General features: G+C 39.9%; 1 protein-coding gene and 1 pseudogene across 4 annotated transcripts in view; both read left to right on the top strand.

Moving 5' to 3' along the window:
• The first annotated feature begins 10,911 nt into the window (after positions 1-10,911).
• PPA2 (inorganic pyrophosphatase 2) overlaps positions 10,912-20,456 on the top strand; it is an 84,196-nt gene continuing 74,651 nt past the window's right edge. For 2 of the 4 annotated variants that reach the window (XM_027103424.1, XM_027103423.1), the window contains exons 1-2: positions 11,004-11,115; positions 11,783-11,973. In XM_027103424.1, coding sequence (XP_026959225.1) covers positions 11,847-11,973 — 127 coding nt within the window. In that variant the 5' untranslated portion in view covers positions 11,004-11,115; positions 11,783-11,846. Of the gene's footprint in view, positions 11,116-11,782; positions 11,974-20,456 lie in introns of all 4 variants that reach the window. The other 2 variants (XM_027103422.1, XM_027103421.1) reach the window with 2 other exon arrangements.
• LOC113618973 (26S proteasome regulatory subunit 8 pseudogene) lies at positions 15,510-18,517 on the top strand (annotated as a pseudogene).

Raw genomic sequence — 20,456 nt, 5'->3', positions numbered from 1 at the left:
TATCTCCACTTTTTCATATTCTTCCCTCATCTCAGTCCAAACGGCTTCCTCCACCTTCACAGGGTTGTCAATGACCTCCTTGTCAAATATGAAGGTCAATTCTCATAACAAATCAGAATGAGAGAATCCAGAAGAGAGCATTAAATAAGACACTTTTTAATTAGAAATTAACACTTTTAAAGAAAATCAAATATTTCAGTTGTTTCATCTGTAAAAGTGCAAGCAAGAAGAGTAGTAATTTTATGTTGTACACCTGAAACAATACCTCAATACATTTTTAAATTAAAAATAGATTGAAAAATAAAAAGAGAACAGTAACAATTTTACAAGAAGTGGCAAAAAAGTTCACTTATGATCTTTGCAAAAACTAAGTGAAAGAGTTTTAATTAAAAGAGAAGCCATTTTTAAAATAATAAACTACAGTAATAAAAATTAATAAATGAAATGTTAATAAGCACAATGAATACACAAATTCATGAAAAATATAATTTTAACTTAAAATTCTGGCTCTTGCAAGAGAAGACAAACATCTTTGTGTAAATTATGTCAATTAATTTATAGTAGTTAAGTCACAGTTACAAGATCTGATCCAATTCAAACTAGTTAACCTCTCTCTGTTCCATGGTTACAAACAACATCCTCTGGTTATTAATGTTAACAAGATAGACAAGATTTTTAACAATTGGTGGAAACAAGCTTTTTACTCACAAAAATCTGAAAGCAGAAATCTTACCAAGATGATTCTATAGTCATCATGTAACTTTATTTAGAGAGGATAGTACTTACATCTACCTAGGCAGTGGTCAGGATTTTGATCAACACCAATGTCTGGAGGTAAGTGATACAGGGCTTTCCTATATGAGGGAGCCACCTTATTTCTATCCTGTTGCTCTGATGTATTCGATCTCCATTGCTGAGGTAACCTTCACAGTTCAAAGTGACTGCTACAGCTCCAAGCATGGCACCTTCAATCTACCTAGCAAGAAAGAAGAAATAAAAGAAGGATATATCCTTCTCTTAACAACACATCCCAGAAATTGCATACACCACATATACTCGCATCCCATTGAGCAGCACTTTGTTGACTGTCCATCATTAACTATACACTAGCAGTCTTTTTTCAGGGTGGTCATAAGCCCAGATGAAAATTAGGAACCATACTACTACAGAAAAAATGGAAACTGAATATTGGAGAATAACCAGCAGTCTGCCATAAATGTCATTTTCCTTTCCTATATCCAACTTCCCTGGAAATGTCGGTGAAAGGTTTACATATTTCTACTCCAGTTGTGAACAAGGTTCACATTCTGGGGCACCTGAGTTCTTTCAGCATCTCCAATTATTTCATGACAGTTAAAATTAGGAGACTGGTCTACCCAAGTTCCCAAAAAGATCTCTAGGACATATCATCACTAGTTAGTTAGACTCCCTCCTTAGATCGTAGATCCTAAAACGTTTTTGTCAACAGTAGTGGCTTTGTAATGTGTCAACCTGATTAGGCTACAAACTATAAGGCAGACGCTCCCATAAAAAACGGAAATTTCTTTTGTGCATATACCATGATGGTTGTATCATTTTATTGTTTCCTGACATAGAAAAAAAGCTTAATTGTTCTTTTAACCTTTGAAATTCAGATGTTTCAACAAGACAAAATCCTATTAAGATAAAGTTGTGGGCTAATTTCTAATGATCTATATATTCTTAGAATGAGACCAAACATTCCAGGTGTCTGATTCTTAGACATATTATTGCTCCATAGCATTAAACACAATGACTTTCTTTTTTAAAAAAAAAAAATTGAGGTATAGTTGATGTACAATATTATATAATTTTCAGTTGTACAGCATAGTGATTCACAATCTTTAAAGGATATAGTCCATTTGTAGTTATTATGAACTATTGGCTATATTCCCTGTGTTGTACAATACATCCTTGTAGCTTATCTATTTTATACATAGTAGTTTGCATCGCCTAATCCCCTACCCCTATCATGCCCTTCCCGCCTTCCCCCTTCCCGCTGGTAACGACAAATTTGTTTTCTAGATCTGTGAGTTTCTTTTTTGCTATATTCACTAGTTTGTTGTATATTTTAGACTCCACGTATAAGTGATATCATACAGTATTTGTCTTTCTCTGTCTGACTTATTTCACTTAGCGTAATGCCCTCCAAGTCCATCCATGTTGTTGCAAATGGCAAAATGTCATTCTTTTTTATGGCTGAGTAGTGTTAAACGATGGCTTTCTTTAGAAAATGATGAAGAGAAGAATTTTCCCCAGAGAATTCTTCCTCAAATTAACACCATAAAGTTTCCTAATACTTGTAGTTACCCATTGGGAGAATCCAGCATATAGTTCTAAGGGCCCTCTTGCCAATGGCTTTCCTTAACTCTGGCAACAGATTTATTCATAACTGCCAACAAGTTATGTGCATCCTGATTTGAGAAAACCGGCAAACGTATTAAGCATTTTTAGAATATGAAATGTTTACTCAAAATGAAATATTGACACTTGTTATTTTGTAAATTCCTTTTTAGAGTGTTACCTAGTTTATCTTGCATTCAGAAAAGTAAGTAAGGAATTTTATTAAATAAGTTTTCACTTATTGTTAATCATTTAAATCCTCATCTTTCATTCCCTACAATTTACTGACGTATTTAAGAATCAGAATTAAGAGTGTGTTATAGCAATAAGAAGAAATAATAGGTAAACCAGGTTAAAGTTCTTTAAAGATTTTCAATATGCATTTCTGAAGGTAATATTTATTACATAATATTTAATTATTTCTAATTTAGCCCAATGATGGGCTTGCATCATTGACATCCCCTGCTATTGTCAGGCAGCAAGTCTCAATTCTAGGAGGTTACAAGTTGGAGAGTAAAGACAAATACACACAAAACCATTAAATAACATTTCCAGAGTTTATATTGATAAAACACGCCAGAGGTTCTTGAATAGAGGATTGATTCTATAAACTGATGGTTTAGAATAGCACGCAGGTGGAACCAGAATAGGAAGTAAAAGACAAGGTGTGTCTAGGTATTGACAATGACGCAAATATCAGGTGATAAGGACCCAGACGTTCCTCCTGGCAGTGGATATAGAAAGGAATGTTGGATTCGAAAAAATTTACAAAATTTGATGCCTGATTGGAAGTAATGGAATAATGAGAGAAGAGTCAAAAAAAATCACTCCATTTTCTCTACAGAAGAACAACAACAGCAACAAAAGAAAACAACATGTGATGTTATTCTCAGATAAAAGGAAAGAAAAGTGGGAGATTAACTTGGAGATAAAATGATAAATTTGCCTTGGGACATGTTGAGTTTGAAACAGTGCAGACAGCTCTTATTGAAGATGGAATTCTTTTCACTGGTTGGATTGTCTGAAGAGCAGACTTTGAGATCAAGTGTGGTATGTACAGTGTTTACTAGGTTGCACCCTTGGGACTGGTACGTGGAAGTGAAGGCAAGAAAGTGATACTGGGTAGAGGGAGAAGTTGAGCTGTGATGCAGGCCCAGCAACAAGTTCAGCTGACCCTGCAGGACACCCTAGAGCATAAAAGGCCAGTTAGATTCGCCCAGTGTAGGGTCAAAATCATCGACCTTTATAACCCCAATGATTGGATGGGCTTCCCTGGAGAGGGGCATGACTTGGACAAAGCAGCTAAGGCTGTTCCTGGAGAGGCTGACAGCCAAAGCAAATAGCCCTTCATTAAAGGGGGCCCATCCCAGTAACTCCCACAATTACAAAACTGTGGTGGAGATGAGAGTTGGAGCTAAAGCAAAGTTAGTTAATTAGTGAATCCAGTTCTGTTTCTGCTTCTAACATTGGTAAACGTAACACAAAATCTACCATGGTTGTAGTTGTCATTTTCTGAAATGCTGGATTATCCTAGCAGGAGATAAAAGAATTTTAGAATTGTGGAGTAGTCATTCATGTGTTGACTTTTATAAAAGCACATATGTCTCTAAAATGAATGATTATCCTTACCTACAACATAATAAATAAGCAAATTTAAAAACTGCTAATTACCGTTGCTCATGCTGGCTAGCCAATAGCTAGCTTCGGGGGCTGGGCCATGAAATACAGCAGTAGTCAATAAAAGGAATGAGAATTTTAAAACAATTCTGAACATTTCCTAACTTATCTGTTTAGGGACACATAGACTGTGATATTTCACTGGTTTTTGAATACTTTATCTAAAGGGGTAACTTTAAAAATATTTTTATGTTACCAAATGTTTAAATTTTTGTCATATTAATGACAAATAAATGTTCACAAATATTTCTAAATATTATCTAGAGTACATGTTCATCCACTATTTGTCAGCCACAGTTTTTCCTTCTAAATACATGTCAAAGTTCTGTATCATTTCTCACTTAAATACTATTATTCTATTGAGAAATCTTAAGTAGACCCGTAGAAAATCTTTGCAAAACACACATCTAATAGAGGACTGGTATCCTATTCAACCCTCCCCATTCCCAAACCAAGGCAACCACTCATCTTTTTACTCTCTCCACAGTTTTATCTTTTCCTGAATTCATATAGTTGGAATATACAGTATGTAGCCTTTCAGATTGACTTCTTTCACTTAGTAATATGCAATTAAGGTTCCTCCATGTCTTTTCATGCCTTGATGGCTCTTTTCCATTTGAGCACTGAGTAATAGTCCATTTATTTGTTCATTCACCTACTAAAGGACATCTTGGTTGCTTCTCAGTTTTGGAAATTTTGAATAAAGTTGCTATAAACATCCATGTGCAGGTTTTTGTGTGGACATGTTTTTCATTCATTTGGTAAGTACCAAGAAGCATGATTGCTGAATGATATGGTAATAGTAGTTTAGTCTTATAAGAAACCACCAAACTGTCTTCCAAAGTGGCTTTAGCATTTTCCACTCCCATCAGCAATTCATGAGAGTTCCTGTTGCTTTCCATTCTTGAAGAATTTGTTGCTGTCCGTGCTTTGAATTTTAGCCATTCTAATAGGTGTGCAGTGGTATCTCATTGTTGTTTTAATTTGCAATACCCTAATGACATATGAACTTTGAACATCTTTTCATATGCTTATTTGCCATCTGTATATCTTTGGTCAGGCATCTGTTCAGATCTTTTCCACATTTTTTAATGGGGTTGCTTATTTTCTTATTGTTGAGGTTTTAGAGTTCTTTGCATATTTTAGATACCAGTCATATATTAGATGTGTGTTTTGCAAAGATTTTCTGCCAGTCTGCTTAAGATTTCAACTTAACTTCCCTTTTAGTATTATCTTAGTTGGTTTTTAGAGTTGAACATATTACATTTTTTTTCTTTCAAGTACAAATAACTTCTTACTTTAAATACATCATAATGATAGGTCATGTAACATTTTTACAGCATTTTTGAATAAAATTGTATAGGTAGTAAAGAGGGGGCCTTAAGTTAGTCAAAACTTACCCTAAAATATGTTCTTATGCAAGAAGAAAAAAATTAAGATTAGAATAAAGTTCAGCTGGGAGAACCAGAAAACAAAAACCGAAACAAGAATATTAGTGGCTTAAATAAAATAGATGCTTATTTCTCTCTCATGTAAAGATCCAAAGGTATGTATACTAGATAAGTATGGCAGCTCTGCTCCACAAAGTTTCTGTGTTGTCATGGTGATAACCTTGTTTCTCAATAGAATAATAGTATTTAAGTGAGAAATGATACAGAACTTTGACATGTATTTAGAAGGAAAAACTGTGGCTGACAAATAGTGGATGAACATGTACTCTAGATAATATTTAGAAATATTTGTGAACATTTATTTGTCATTAATATGACAAAAATTTAAACATTTGGTAACATAAAAATATTTTTAAAGTTACCCCTTTAGATAAAGTATTCAAAAACCAGTGAAATATCACAGTCTATGTGTCCCTAAACAGATAAGTTAGGAAATGTTCAGAATTGTTTTAAAATTCTCATTCCTTTTATTGACTACTGCTGTATTTCATGGCCCAGCCCCCGAAGCTAGCTATTGGCTAGCCAGCATGAGCAACGGTAATTAGCAGTTTTTAAATTTGCTTATTTATTATGTTGTAGGTAAGGATAATCATTCATTTTAGAGACATATGTGCTTTTATAAAAGTCAACACATGAATGACTACTCCACAATTCTAAAATTCTTTTATCTCCTGCTAGGATAATCCAGCATTTCAGAAAATGACAACTACAACCATGGTAGATTTTGTGTTACGTTTACCAATGTTAGAAGCAGAAACAGAACTGGATTCACTAATTAACTAACTTTGCTTTAGCTCCAACTCTCATCTCCACCACAGTTTTGTAATTGTGGGAGTTACTGGGATGGGCCCCCTTTAATGAAGGGCTATTTGCTTTGGCTGTCAGCCTCTCCAGGAACAGCCTTAGCTGCTTTGTCCAAGTCATGCCCCTCTCCAGGGAAGCCCATCCAATCATTGGGGTTATAAAGGTCGATGATTTTGACCCTACACTGGGCGAATCTAACTGGCCTTTTATGCTCTAGGGTGTCCTGCAGGGTCAGCTGAACTTGTTGCTGGGCCTGCATCACAGCTCAACTTCTCCCTCTACCCAGTATCACTTTCTTGCCTTCACTTCCACGTACCAGTCCCAAGGGTGCAACCTAGTAAACACTGTACATACCACACTTGATCTCAAAGTCTGCTCTTCAGACAATCCAACCAGTGAAAAGAATTCCATCTTCAATAAGAGCTGTCTGCACTGTTTCAAACTCAACATGTCCCAAGGCAAATTTATCATTTTATCTCCAAGTTAATCTCCCACTTTTCTTTCCTTTTATCTGAGAATAACATCACATGTTGTTTTCTTTTGTTGCTGTTGTTGTTCTTCTGTAGAGAAAATGGAGTGATTTTTTTTGACTCTTCTCTCATTATTCCATTACTTCCAATCAGGCATCAAATTTTGTAAATTTTTTCGAATCCAACATTCCTTTCTATATCCACTGCCAGGAGGAACGTCTGGGTCCTTATCACCTGATATTTGCGTCATTGTCAATACCTAGACACACCTTGTCTTTTACTTCCTATTCTGGTTCCACCTGCGTGCTATTCTAAACCATCAGTTTATAGAATCAATCCTCTATTCAAGAACCTCTGGCGTGTTTTATCAATATAAACTCTGGAAATGTTATTTAATGGTTTTGTGTGTATTTGTCTTTACTCTCCAACTTGTAACCTCCTAGAATTGAGACTTGCTGCCTGACAATAGCAGGGGATGTCAATGATGCAAGCCCATCATTGGGCTAAATTAGAAATAATTAAATATTATGTAATAAATATTACCTTCAGAAATGCATATTGAAAATCTTTAAAGAACTTTAACCTGGTTTACCTATTATTTCTTCTTATTGCTATAACACACTCTTAATTCTGATTCTTAAATACGTCAGTAAATTGTAGGGAATGAAAGATGAGGATTTAAATGATTAACAATAAGTGAAAACTTATTTAATAAAATTCCTTACTTACTTTTCTGAATGCAAGATAAACTAGGTAACACTCTAAAAAGGAATTTACAAAATAACAAGTGTCAATATTTCATTTTGAGTAAACATTTCATATTCTAAAAATGCTTAATACGTTTGCCGGTTTTCTCAAATCAGGATGCACATAACTTGTTGGCAGTTATGAATAAATCTGTTGCCAGAGTTAAGGAAAGCCATTGGCAAGAGGGCCCTTAGAACTATATGCTGGATTCTCCCAATGGGTAACTACAAGTATTAGGAAACTTTATGGTGTTAATTTGAGGAAGAATTCTCTGGGGAAAATTCTTCTCTTCATCATTTTCTAAAGAAAGCCATCGTTTAACACTACTCAGCCATAAAAAAGAATGACATTTTGCCATTTGCAACAACATGGATGGACTTGGAGGGCATTACGCTAAGTGAAATAAGTCAGACAGAGAAAGACAAATACTGTATGATATCACTTATACGTGGAGTCTAAAATATACAACAAACTAGTGAATATAGCAAAAAAGAAACTCACAGATCTAGAAAACAAATTTGTCGTTACCAGCGGGAAGGGGGAAGGCGGGAAGGGCATGATAGGGGTAGGGGATTAGGCGATGCAAACTACTATGTATAAAATAGATAAGCTACAAGGATGTATTGTACAACACAGGGAATATAGCCAATAGTTCATAATAACTACAAATGGACTATATCCTTTAAAGATTGTGAATCACTATGTTGTACAACTGAAAATTGTATAATATTGTACATCAACTATACCTCAATTTTTTTTTTTTTTTAAAAAGAAAGTCATTGTGTTTAATGCTATGGAGCAATAATATGTCTAAGAATCAGACACCTGGAATGTTTGGTCTCATTCTAAGAATATATAGATCATTAGAAATTAGCCTACAACTTTATCTTAATAGGATTTTGTCTTGTTGAAACATCTGAATTTCAAAGGTTAAAAGAACAATTAAGCTTTTTTTCTATGTCAGGAAACAATAAAATGATACAACCATCATGGTATATGCACAAAAGAAATTTCCCTGTTTTTTTATGGGAGCGTCTGCCTTATAGTTTGTAGCCTAATCAGGTTGACACATTACAAAGCCACTACTGTTGACAAAAACATCTTAGGATCTACGATCTAAGGAGGGAGTCTAACTAACTAGTGATGATATGTCCTAGAGATCTTTTTGGGAACTTGGGTAGATCAGTCTCCTAATTTTAACTGTCATGAAATAATTGGAGATGCTGAAAGAACTCAGGTGCCCCAGAATGTGAACCTTGTTCACAACTGGAGTAGAAATATGTAAACCTTTCACCGACATTTCCAGGGAAGTTGGATATAGGAAAAGAAAATGACATTTATGGCAGACTGATGGTTATTCTCCAATATTCAGTTTCCATTTTTTCTGTAGTAGTATGGTTCCTAATTTTCATCTGGGCTTATGACCACCCTGAAAAAAGACTGCTAGTGTATAGTTAGTGATGGACAGTCAACTAAGTGCTGCTCAATGGGATGCGAGTATATGTGGTGTATGCAATTTCTGGGATGTGTTGTTAAGAGAAGGATACATGCTTCTTTTATTTCTTCTTTCTTGCTAGGTAGATTGAAGATGCCATGCTTGGAGCTGTAGCAGTCACTTTGAACTGTGAAGGTTACCTCAGCAATGGAGATCGAATACATCAGAGCAACAGGATAGAAATAAGGTGGCTCCCTCATATAGGAAAGCCCTGTATCACTTACCTCCAGACATTGGTGTTGATCAAAATCCTGACCACTGCCTAGGTAGATGTAAGTACCATCCTCTCTAAATAAAGTTACATGATGACTATAGAATCATCTTGGTAAGATTTCTGCTTTCAGATTTTTGTGAGTAAAAGCTTGTTTCCACCAATTGTTAAAAATCTTGTCTATCTTTTTAACATTAATAACCAGAGGATGTTGTTTGTAGCCATGGAACAGAGAGAGGTTAACTAGTTTGAATTGGATCAGATCTTGTAACTGTGACTTAACTACTATAAATTAATTGACATAATTTACATAAAGATGTTTGTCTTCTCTTGGAAGAGCCAGAATTTTAAGTTAGAATTATATTTTTCATGAATTTGTGTATTCATTGTGCTTATTAACATTTCATTTATTAGTTAATTTTTATTACCGTAGTTTATTATTTTAAAAATGGCTTCTCTTTTAATTAAAACTCTTTCACTTAGTTTTTGCAAAGATCATAAGTGAACTTTTTTGCCACTTCTTGTAAAATTGTTACTGTTCTCTTTTTATTTTTCAATCTATTTTTAATTTAAAAATGTATTGAGGTATTGTTTCAGGTGTACAACATAAAATTACTACTCTTCTTGCTTGCACTTTTACAGATGAAACAACTGAAATATTTGATTTTCTTTAAAAGTGTTAATTTCTAATTAAAAAGTGTCTTATTTAATGCTCTCTTCTGGATTCTCTCATTCTGATTTGTTATGAGAATTGACCTTCATATTTGACAAGGAGGTCATTGATAGCCCTGTGAAGGTGGAGGAAGCCGTTTGGACTGAGATGAGGGAAGAATATGAAAAATTGGAGATAGTGCCTGTAGAAGATGTTTTCATAAGTGTTTTGGAAAAGCCAATAAGTAGAATTTCATATGCTCATGAGAAAGGTCTGGTAGAGAAGGAGTTCCAGGAACAATTTAACTCAACACAAAGGAGCCATTATCTATGCAAGACATGATGGATGTTCCATTCTTCAGAAATGCTAAATTTCAAGTGCTTGGCACATAGACAATCCAGTGGGCCGGTCAGGGTGAAATGGGGAATAAGATAAGCTCACAAACATATAGGCACAGTACCCAGTGCCATTGTAGGAATGAAAATGTAAGAAAAAGGAAGGATAAATCACCTCTACTTGGGTTAAACAGAAAAAGGCTTCATGGAGGAGAAGGCATTTGAGGAAGTTACCGTTTTTTGGCTCTATAAGTCACGTCAAGGTCAATTCCTCACAAGGAGGCCTGATCATTATGTCTCAAAGTGATGTTTTTACGTGCGTGCATGCTCTTCTCCTACATTGGACAGGATCTAGAGCAGTGCTTGGGACAGAGTAACCATTCAATATTAAATCACTGTAATAAAAACAATATTATGATAGTAAATACTGTCTGGATGAGTAAAGGAGTGAATGCATGTATGCATTAATAAGTGGCAGTGAGCTCCTCAAGGGCGGTGGACCTTGTTTTGATTATCTCTGAACCCCGATCTCGCTGCGTGTACCGTGTGTATTACTGGCAGTTCACCGGGCGCTCTAATTTCAAAGAGCAGTCTCCAGGGCCAGCCTGGCTGGGGCGGGTTCCAAGCCCCGGGCCGGGAGCGACGACTCCGGGCGGTAGGGGGCGCCGGCGTGCGGCTGGGCCGGTCCCCCGGCACCACCCGCGCGAAACCGGACCCGGGTCTACGCCATGCGCGTGCGGCTACCACTGCTGCGCACCAGCTGGGCCTGGCGCTTGGGCGCCCCGGCTGCCGCTGCCGCCGCCCGCCTGCCGCGGGGAGCGAGCGCAGGGCCCGGGCCGCGCCGCGCCATGGCTTTTTACCGCACAGAGGAGCGCGGCCAGCCCCACTCTCCCGGTTACCGCCTCTTTTTCAGTAAGTAGCTCGAGGGGGTCCCACCGCGCGCCGCGCCGGAGGCTCGGGATGGGAGCGCGGCCTCCATCCCTCCCTCTTTCGGGCCCGCCGCGATCGCCGCGCGGTTCTGGTCACTTTCCCGCACGCGGGGGCCAGCGCCGAGCCATGGGAGCTGCCAGAGATGGGGGCGGCGGACTAAGTCCCCAAACGCGGAGCGCGAGACGCAGGGCGGCCGGCTGGGCCGCGCCCGGGTCACCCTGGGCGCGGCCAACCGCCCTCCCCGAGCCGCGGGCGGAGCGCGCGTGGGAGTGCGCCCGGACACCTGGCCGGGTCGGCAGCCGTTAGCCCAGCCCGCGTCACTGTTCAGGGTTCGCGTTAGCTCCCAACGCGAGGAGCAGAGTCCACTGGTTACCCGACCTCCCTTACCCTACCCTCCTTACCCTCCCCCCTACCCTCCCGTCCCCCTCCCCTCCCCTCCTTTCCCCTCCCCTCCCCTCTTTTCCCCTCCCCTCCCCTCCTTTCCCCTCCCCTCCCCTCCCCGTCCCATCCTTTCCCCTCCCCTCCCCTCCCCGTCCCATCCTTTCCCCTCCCCTCCCCCTCCCCTCCCAGTGGATGTAACAAAACTCCTGCTGAGGGCCGCCCATGAGGCGGGACTTCGGAGATGACAGGTCCAGTGGTTCTTTTTCAGGGCAGGGACTCTGATGAAGGGCTTCCCAGCAGCGTGAATTTATACTCACGAGTTTGCACCTTGAATGCGATCCACGATCAAGAGCCTCGCTGGTTGCAAAGTAGCTCATTCAACTCCGCAAATTGAGCAAACCCAGAGGGCGAAGCGACTTGGGGCACTGACCTGGCCGACTAAGATGGGAAAACACCCAGGTCTCCATTATTCTCATTTTTCTTTGCATCCCGATATTTCACTGTGTAGGTTAGCTATGATGTGAAATAGCCAGGTTGGTTGAGTTGCTTTCATGCCTCACTGATTTCAGAGCCCCGAGGGGAGTAGTACCTTTTTTTCTGTAAAGTCGACCTTGCCTTATCGCCCACCTGTTAGGAACACCAGCTCTAGAGAATTTCAGATCTCAGCTCGAATCCTGGATTCTTTAGCTCTTAGCTCTGGGACCCTGGACGAGTTTCCTAACTTGCTGAGCCTTAGTTCTTCTCATCTGTAAAATAGGGCTGTAAGACTTACATGGCATAGTGTATGCAAATGATTAGTCACCAGGTCTAGAATATAAATTCTATTGTTAATAATACTTGTGATCATTATTGATACCTGTAATTTATAAAATGTTTATACGTATGCTATCTGAGCTTAGGGTCGAGGAGTATTTTATGGAAGAGAAAGCTGAATTTGAATAGTTTTGTGGTTATAATGCAGTTGATACTAAAATTCCCATTTTCTTCAGAATTGACTCCATATTCTTTTCCATCCTAATTTGGTCAAGACTGATCAGGTAGAAGGGAACCATTAACAAGAGGACCCAAATTTCTGAACGGATTGTTCCAAAAGGTTACAAAGCAATGGTTTGAGGAACAACTTTCCATAGAAACAGTGTTACAAAATGGCAGTTAGGTTTTTAAGTAGATAAAAGCTGTCTAACTCATAAAATGGTGAAAGTAATACAGTAATAAATGATTGACCAAAAAGTCAATAAATATTTATAAAATGTTTTGGACACTGTTAGATGTGGCACTGAGGAAATTTTAGTTATGGCCCCTGACCTCAAGAGATTGGTAATATCAATATAATTAATTAAGGAAAGTATAAAAACACTAAAAAATTCAAATAAAATTATTTGAATGTTGGCTGAGAAAAAATAGTCTTGAGGATCCTAGAGCATATGGTGTAACCCACTGAGCACTGACTTTGGCATGGGGATTCCTAGGCCTTGGTTCTCGCTCTGCTGTAACTCACTGTGTGCTGATTGGCCAGGTGATGGCTTCATTTCTTACATGTTCAGTTTCTTTAGCTGTAAAATGAAGCAGTTGACCTACCAGTGATCTTAAAGGTCCTTCTTAGTGCTGATAGTCCTTGGAGACATTGGATGAATAATAGATACTCTTAACATTATGTATTGGGGCCTCTGTTAGGTATTTTTGAGGCTATATTGGCCTCTCGCTGTGGTTTGTTTCTTTAGCTGCAAGTGTATTTCAGACTCACGATTTTCTTTAACTGGAATGCCACAAATAAAATACATATATTTTTTTTCACTCAGTTGGAACAAATGACAGAAAAGAAGAAAAAAGGTTTTACTGAGCTAAATGGGCAAAAATTGGAAGAAAGGAGAATGTGGTTTGGGGGAGGGGCCAGGTGGTGAGATAGTCATTGGAAGGTATTGTTGGGTTGAACAATTCCTGAACTAAACGCCAGATGGCATCCTTGGCCCAAGACTGTTTACTGCCTGCTGGAAGGGGTAGGACAAAGTGAAAGGAAGCCCCTTTAGGATTAAGGGGTAAGGGGTAACAATGAACAATTTGCTCTCTATAAAGGTGGTCACAAATTGTATATTTTATACTCTGGCAGTACTATGTGCAGTAGTATGGTGCAGTTCGCTCCCTTCAAAGAAGAACATGAATATAGCACTACTTGGCTGAAAAGTATTATTTAGTGTTATTACAGTGGAATCATTTCCCACATTTCCAAATATATCCCAAGCCTCTGAAATATGAGTGCAGTTGGGAGGTAGACTTTTTGGCATTTCATTTCTGTAAATGGTTCTCTTTACCATCATTCAGAAGAATTAGAATAAATGATAGATGCAGTACTTTTCTTTTCCTTTTAATTGGTGTTGAACTTTGTGGGAACAGTATTGAAGTGAGACAGGGTGACAGAGGAGAAAAAACATCCTGGTGGGAATCATGAGGCCTCCTGGCCCTGTAATGAACTTTTTGTGTGGCGTTGCATGAGTAATTGAACCTCTCTGTACCTCATTTTATTAAACCATGGAAAGAGGAGATTGGACTTGATCATTTCCAAACTGCTTAGTTGAGCACAAACATCCCATGGTATGTTACTAGGCTTTCTTTAAAGGAAGAGCTTCATGGTTTAATAAATTAGCAAAACACTTCTCATTTTATCACCTTGGGGAGTGGCAATGTGCATATTAAAGTTGTTGGAAATTCTTATGTAAAGTAACTTGTCCCAAACTTTTGAATCCAAGAGCCCCTGTTTCTCAGAACATTTGTTGACATCTAAGTAACTCTAGAGTTTGATGGAATTCTATTTGAGAAGCAGTGGGTTCTACACCAATAGTCAAAACACTTAGGTTGTAGCCCTGGCTTGACTATTTTAGGCATCGCTTGACATCCCCTAGCTCAGTTTCTCCATCTGTAAAACGGGGATAGCACTGATGATTTTATAGAATTGCTGTGGCAGTTAAATGAGACCATGTTTGTAAAGACTATCACTGTCTCACACATGGCACATGGTTAATGTTTAATATGAATTATTTCTTTTTCCCTTTTGACTTTAAGACCAAAATTCTTGTTACGTTTTGTGAAGGATGAGAACAATGGGATATGGATAGAATTGCATACTTTGAGTAAGTCCTGATTTATTAATTCCAAGTCTTACAGTTTTCATGGGTACCAACTTGCAGTCTTTTGAATTAGTTGTGAAATCATAACGAAGTAAGACTTGTTCATATGGGACCAAAGACATAGCACTGCATGCCAATATTCTTTGGTAGTCTACATGTTTTTGTTTTGTTAATAACTTGAAAATTCATTATTTTAGATTTTTTAACTTTTCCTAAAGGATGAGGAGAAGCTACACTTTTCATAGTTTGGATTTTTTTTTTTTACTATGGGATAGGTGACTGGTTCACTTAGAGAAATAGTGCTGTAGATAATTCAGATTGCTTTTATTTAGTGTGAGAACGAATCATGCAGTTCTTTAACAATGAATTTATCATTTTAGTAAGACTATGCTTATGTTGAAATTACTATATGTTTTGTTTTTGAAGTATGTCATTTGAATAGTAGGAGGAATCTGCCATTGAATGTACCACACATTTGGACTTAATAAAATTTACTGAATTACATGAAACGTGTGTTTGAGTCTTAAATATGAGTTCCTGTAACTTTTTTTTTTATTTGGCCCATATCATAAAACTTTAATTGACACAGTAGATGATAATGGTTATTGTGTGGATATAGAAATGTTAGTTATATTTACTTGGTTTTTGTCATTGCTACAGCTTCCAATAAGAATCTCTATAAATGCTTTTAGTAATGATACGTAATAGTATGTTGGTACTTAGCATACATGTAACTATTTGATGTGTATAACATATATAATCAGGTATAAGTTTTGCAGTCCATTCAGTTTCCTCACTTGCTAATACAAGTAATAAACTTTCATCCTGATACAACTTGCTGTTATAAGAGAAAAACATATAGATTACTTACAAAATGATAGAATAAAATCTCATTTCAGTCCAGTCGAAGGGAAAGTTTTGACACTGTTTGGCAATGTCTAATGTATATTGATGGGCCGGATAGAATTCATTAGCTTATGCCCAGTAGGTGTGTAGTCTGATTTTTGACAAAGTGAAATACCAAAACAAGATGGTAGGGTGACTACAGTTGTTTGTCTTATCTCCCTCCTCATAAATATCCTATTAAAGTGATAGTAGGTGGATAAAAAAGGATAACCCTGAAACAACAAATAAGAAGGAGCCATCAGAGCCGGTGATTTCAAGATATTTATAAAGGAAGAAAAGCAGATGGAGATGTGGTTATTGATGAAGCGGCACGGAGGCAGTCCCAGCTGAAGTCTGTGTGCTGAGGGGGCTGTAGTTTCGGAAGAAGCTGAACTGCTTTGCAGAACCTTAGAGAGTTTGTGGACATGTTGATGTCAGATTGGAGAGAGAGTAAGAGACATGTGGAGCCTGACACAAGGGGGAGCAGTTTACGTTTTATCATGGAATAGCACACAGATGTTTACCATGCAGGCCTGGGGCTTAGGCGATGTGCTGGTTCCTTCTGCAGAAATTGAAGAAGGTGTTTGGAGGTCAGTAGCCCAACCTGATGGTGTCGCTGCTCAGCGGAGCTCTGGGCTCTGTGACATTTAGGGAACGCCCCAGTGTCACAGCCAGCTTCTTACCCACACATCTCCGAGGGAAGCTGGCCGTTCAACAAGCCTCGCTGCATGCACATCAGTCTTTTCTAGCCTCTTACTAAATATAAGCCAAATTGTCAGGGATCACTTTCAGCCAGGGTTTCATCCTCTGTCTGCCAAACTGCTTTGCCAAAAGGTGTCCTCGGCCTGGTGCCATGGCGGCTCTGATGCCCGCGGTCTCCGCGGAAGAGGGAAGATGGCGCTTGATGGACCAGAACAGATGGAGCTGGAAGAGGGGAAGGCAGGCAGTGGACTCCGCCAATATTATCTGTCCAAGATTGAAGAACTCCAGCTGATTTTGAATGATAAGAGCCAAAATCTCTGGAGGCTGCAGGCACAGAGGAATGAGATTAATGCAAAAGTTCGCCTGTTGCAGGAAGAGCTACAGCTGCTGCAGGAAAAGGGCTCCTATGTGGGGGAGGTAGTCGGGACCATGGATAAGAAGAAAGTGTTGGTTAAGGTACATCCTGAGGGCAAGTTTGTCGTCGACGTGGACAAGAACATCGACATCAGTGATGTGACACCCAGTTGCTGGGTGGCTCTCAGAAATGACAGCTACACTCTGCACAAGATCCTACCCAACCAGGTAGACCCACTGGTGTCACTGATGATGGTGGAAAAGGTGCCAGGTTCAACTTAAGAGATGATTGGTGGACAAGCAGATCAAGGAGATCAAAGAAGTGATCGAGCTGCCCGTTAAGCATCCTGAACTCTTTGAAATGCCGGGCATCGCACAGCCCAAGGGAGTGCTGCCGTAGGGACCCACAGGCACTGGGAAGACACTATTGGCCCGGGCTGTGACTCATCATACAGACTATACCTTCATTCGTGTCTCTGGCTGTGAATTGGTATGGAAATTCATTGTGGAAGGAGCAAGAATGGTGAGGGAGCTGTTTGTTATGGCCCGAGAACACGCTCCATCTATCACCTTCATGGATGAAATTGACTCCATCGGCTCCTCACAGCTGGAGGGAGGCTCCAGAGAGGACCGTGAAGTCCAGCGCACGAAGCTGGAGCTGCTCAACCAGCTGGATGGCTTCGAGGCCACCAAGAATATCAGGGTCATCATGGCGACTAATAGGATTGATATCCTGGGCTCGGCACTGCAACGCCCAGGGTGCATCTACAGAAAAATTGAATTCCCACCTCCAACGAGGAGGCCCGGCTGGATATTTTGAAGATCCATTCTTGGAAAATGAACCTGACCCGGGGGATCAACCTGAGAAAAATTGCTGAGCTCATGCCAGGAGCGTCAGGGGCTGAAGTGAAGGGTGTGTGCACTGAAGCCAGCTTGTACTCACTACGGGAGCGGTGAGTCCATGTCACCCAGGAGGACTTTGAGATGGCAGTGGCCAAGGTCATGCAGAAGGAGAGTGAGCAAAGCATGTCCATCAAGAAGCTATGGAAGTGAGGCAGATATCCTTTGTGTGGATCCCTCAAAGCTCTGTAGGACAGGAAAAGAAAAAAAAAGGTGACCTCCATGTGGCAAGTTTAATGATCAATTTAAAATTCTCATCTCATGTGAATTCTCAACAGTATTTTCACAATGAAGCCCTCTTTCTTCCTTGAAATGTTTTCTTTTTCCTTCTGGGACGGTGCTTTTATCTTCTTTTGATGGCTTCTCCTTCAGCAGTCTCCCTTGCTGGATCCTCTGATCTGAACTCTAACCTTTGAAACGGCTCAGGACTCAGTTCTTAGCCCACTTATCTATCTGTTCTCTCTCTAGAGCAGGGGTTGGCAAGCCCTTTCTGAAAAGGGCCAGATAGTAAATAGTTTAGGCTTTGCAAAACCTGTGGTTTCTTACAACTACTTATCTCTGCATTGCAGGGCAAAAGCAACCAGAGAGTAAAAGTATGGGTATGGCTTTTGTTCCAACAAAAGGTTATTTATAAAAATAACAACAGGCCATGTGCTGGCTTTGGCCCATGGTCTGGAGTTTCTGTTGTTGCTTTTGCTGTAGATGATCCCATCCAGTCCTGTAGCTTGAGACACCATCTATGCCTCCCAGATGTGTAACATTAGCCCTAGTCTCTTCTTGAGCTCAAGATTTACAGATGCAGTAAATGTACTCTGTATTTCCACTGAAACGTCTAAGAAGCATCTAAAGGTTAACGTATACAAAACAGAGCTCCTGGTCCCCTACCCCCACCCAACTATTTCTTTCTGTCTTCTCACCTATAAGCAGTAACTTAGGAATCACTGTTGTGGCCACCACTACTCTTAGCCCATATCTAGTTCATTAGTTTCTCCCTTCAGTCCAGCTTTTTTTTTTTTTTTTGCGATATGCAGGCCTCTCACAGTCGTGGCCTCTCCCGTTGCGGAGCACAGGCTCCGGACGCGCGGGCCCAGCGGCCATGGCTCACGGGCCCAGCCACTCTGCAGCACGTGGGATATTCCCAGACCGGGGCACGAACCCATGTCCCCTGCATCGGCAGGCGGACTCTCAACCACTGCGCCACCAGAGAAGCCCCAGTCCAGCTTTTGAAATGTATGCAGAAGACAATTCTCTCCACTCCCACCCTTGCCACTATATCCATGTCACCATTGTCTTTCACTTGACCAGTTGCAGTAGCCTCCTGATTCTTCACCTTGCCTCCACCATTGTCCCCTGAAGTCTGCTTTCCACCAGAAGTCATCTTGATTCTTTAAGATGTACGTCTGATCATGCCAGGTTCTGCTCCTCGTATACAAGTTCCTGTGTGGCCTGGTACTGGGCTTCCCCTCTGAATTCATTGCTTACCACTCCTTTTGATCCCTTTGCTCCAGCCATCCTGGCCTCCTGGCTGTTTCTCAGACACGCCGTGCATATTCTTGCCTCTGAGCTTGCTCTGCATGCAGTGTTCCTGTCTAGATGTCTGCTTGACTCACGTCCTCACTTCATTCAGCTCTGTGCTGAAGTGTTACCTATCAGAGAGATCTTCCCTGGCATTTCCATATTTCTCTTTTTCGCTCCTTTCTTGCCCTGTACCTGCTAGAGTTAAAAACATCTTCATTGCTCCTATGCATCGCCTCCCCCACCAGAGTATAAGTTCCGTAAAAGCAAGGAATTTGTATACCTAGTACCTAAAACAGTGCTTGGGATACTGTATGTGTTCAGTAAATATTTACTGAATGAATGATTTTAAGAAAACCTCATAAGCTAAATGGGAAAAAAAAGAAAGTAGAAAGAGAACTTGAATTTTTCAAAGTCGCATGGGTGTCCTCTGAGATTTCAGAAGCGATGGCATCCATTAAGAAGGAAGAGGAGGCTGTGAAGAAAAGGCAATCAAAGAACAAGAACTCTTGGAAATTAAAACTGTGATTGTTAAGACAAAGAAGTCAGTGGACGGTGTAGTGGGTTGAATGGTGTTCTGTTGTTTTAAGCCACCAGGTGTGTGCTAATTTGGTATAGCAGTCCTAGAAGGCTGATACAGAGAAGTTAGAACATAAGGTAAATAAATCTACCAGAAAGTAAACAAAATGTCTGAGACAGCAAAAAAATGAGGAAGAAAGAAGAGACATAGAGATTTAGTCTAGGAAGCCTAACATTTGGCTAATATGAGTTCCAGAAAAAAAAGAACAGACAAAACGAAGAAGAATTTTCCAAGGAATAGTGGAAGAGATCTAAGAATTTAAGTACCCAAGTGTTCTGAGTCCCAGACACTTTCTTGTGAAATCTCTGAAAACTGAAGCTTTTATAAAGAAGACGCTAAAAGTCCCTGGGGTTGGGGTCGGGGGTGGGGAGGGAGAACAGGTCACCTGCAGAGGACTGAGAATCAAACTGGTATCTGACTGACCCAGCAGCGCTGAAAGCTCAGCAACTGGAGTATTGCCTTTGAAGTTCTGAGAAAATGATTTTCCTCCTAGAATTTACCCAGGCAACCATTAATCTAGGGTAAAGACTGAATCAAGACGTTTCAGACGTTTAAGGACTTGGGAAATTTACCTCCCATGCATCCTTTCTTACACAACACAAGTTAGGGATATGCTTCTGCAAAACATGTAAGTAAGCCAAAAAAGGTGAATGCATGGGATCCAGAAAACAGATCTAAGCTGGAAACCAACAAAGCAGAGTCTAAGGGTGCCAAGAAAGCTTCCAATCCAGATTGCAACGGGACGAATGAGATTTCCAAAGGGAGCCGCTTGGGTAGAGAGAGAATTCCATAGTTTTTATGGAAGCTGTGAGACATTTGAATAATTGATAGATATGATTATGACTGACAATGGAAGGAAGAAAATTAGAAGCACAAGTCATAGA

This window comes from Aethalodelphis obliquidens, unplaced genomic scaffold (assembly GCF_003676395.1).
Source record: "Aethalodelphis obliquidens isolate GAN/ISIS:26980383/991018 unplaced genomic scaffold, ASM367639v1 scaffold6, whole genome shotgun sequence".
Lineage (NCBI taxonomy): Eukaryota > Metazoa > Chordata > Mammalia > Artiodactyla > Delphinidae > Aethalodelphis > Aethalodelphis obliquidens.
The sequence above is the reverse complement of the archived record's forward strand: the minus strand, read 5'-3'. Positions and strand labels throughout refer to the sequence as shown.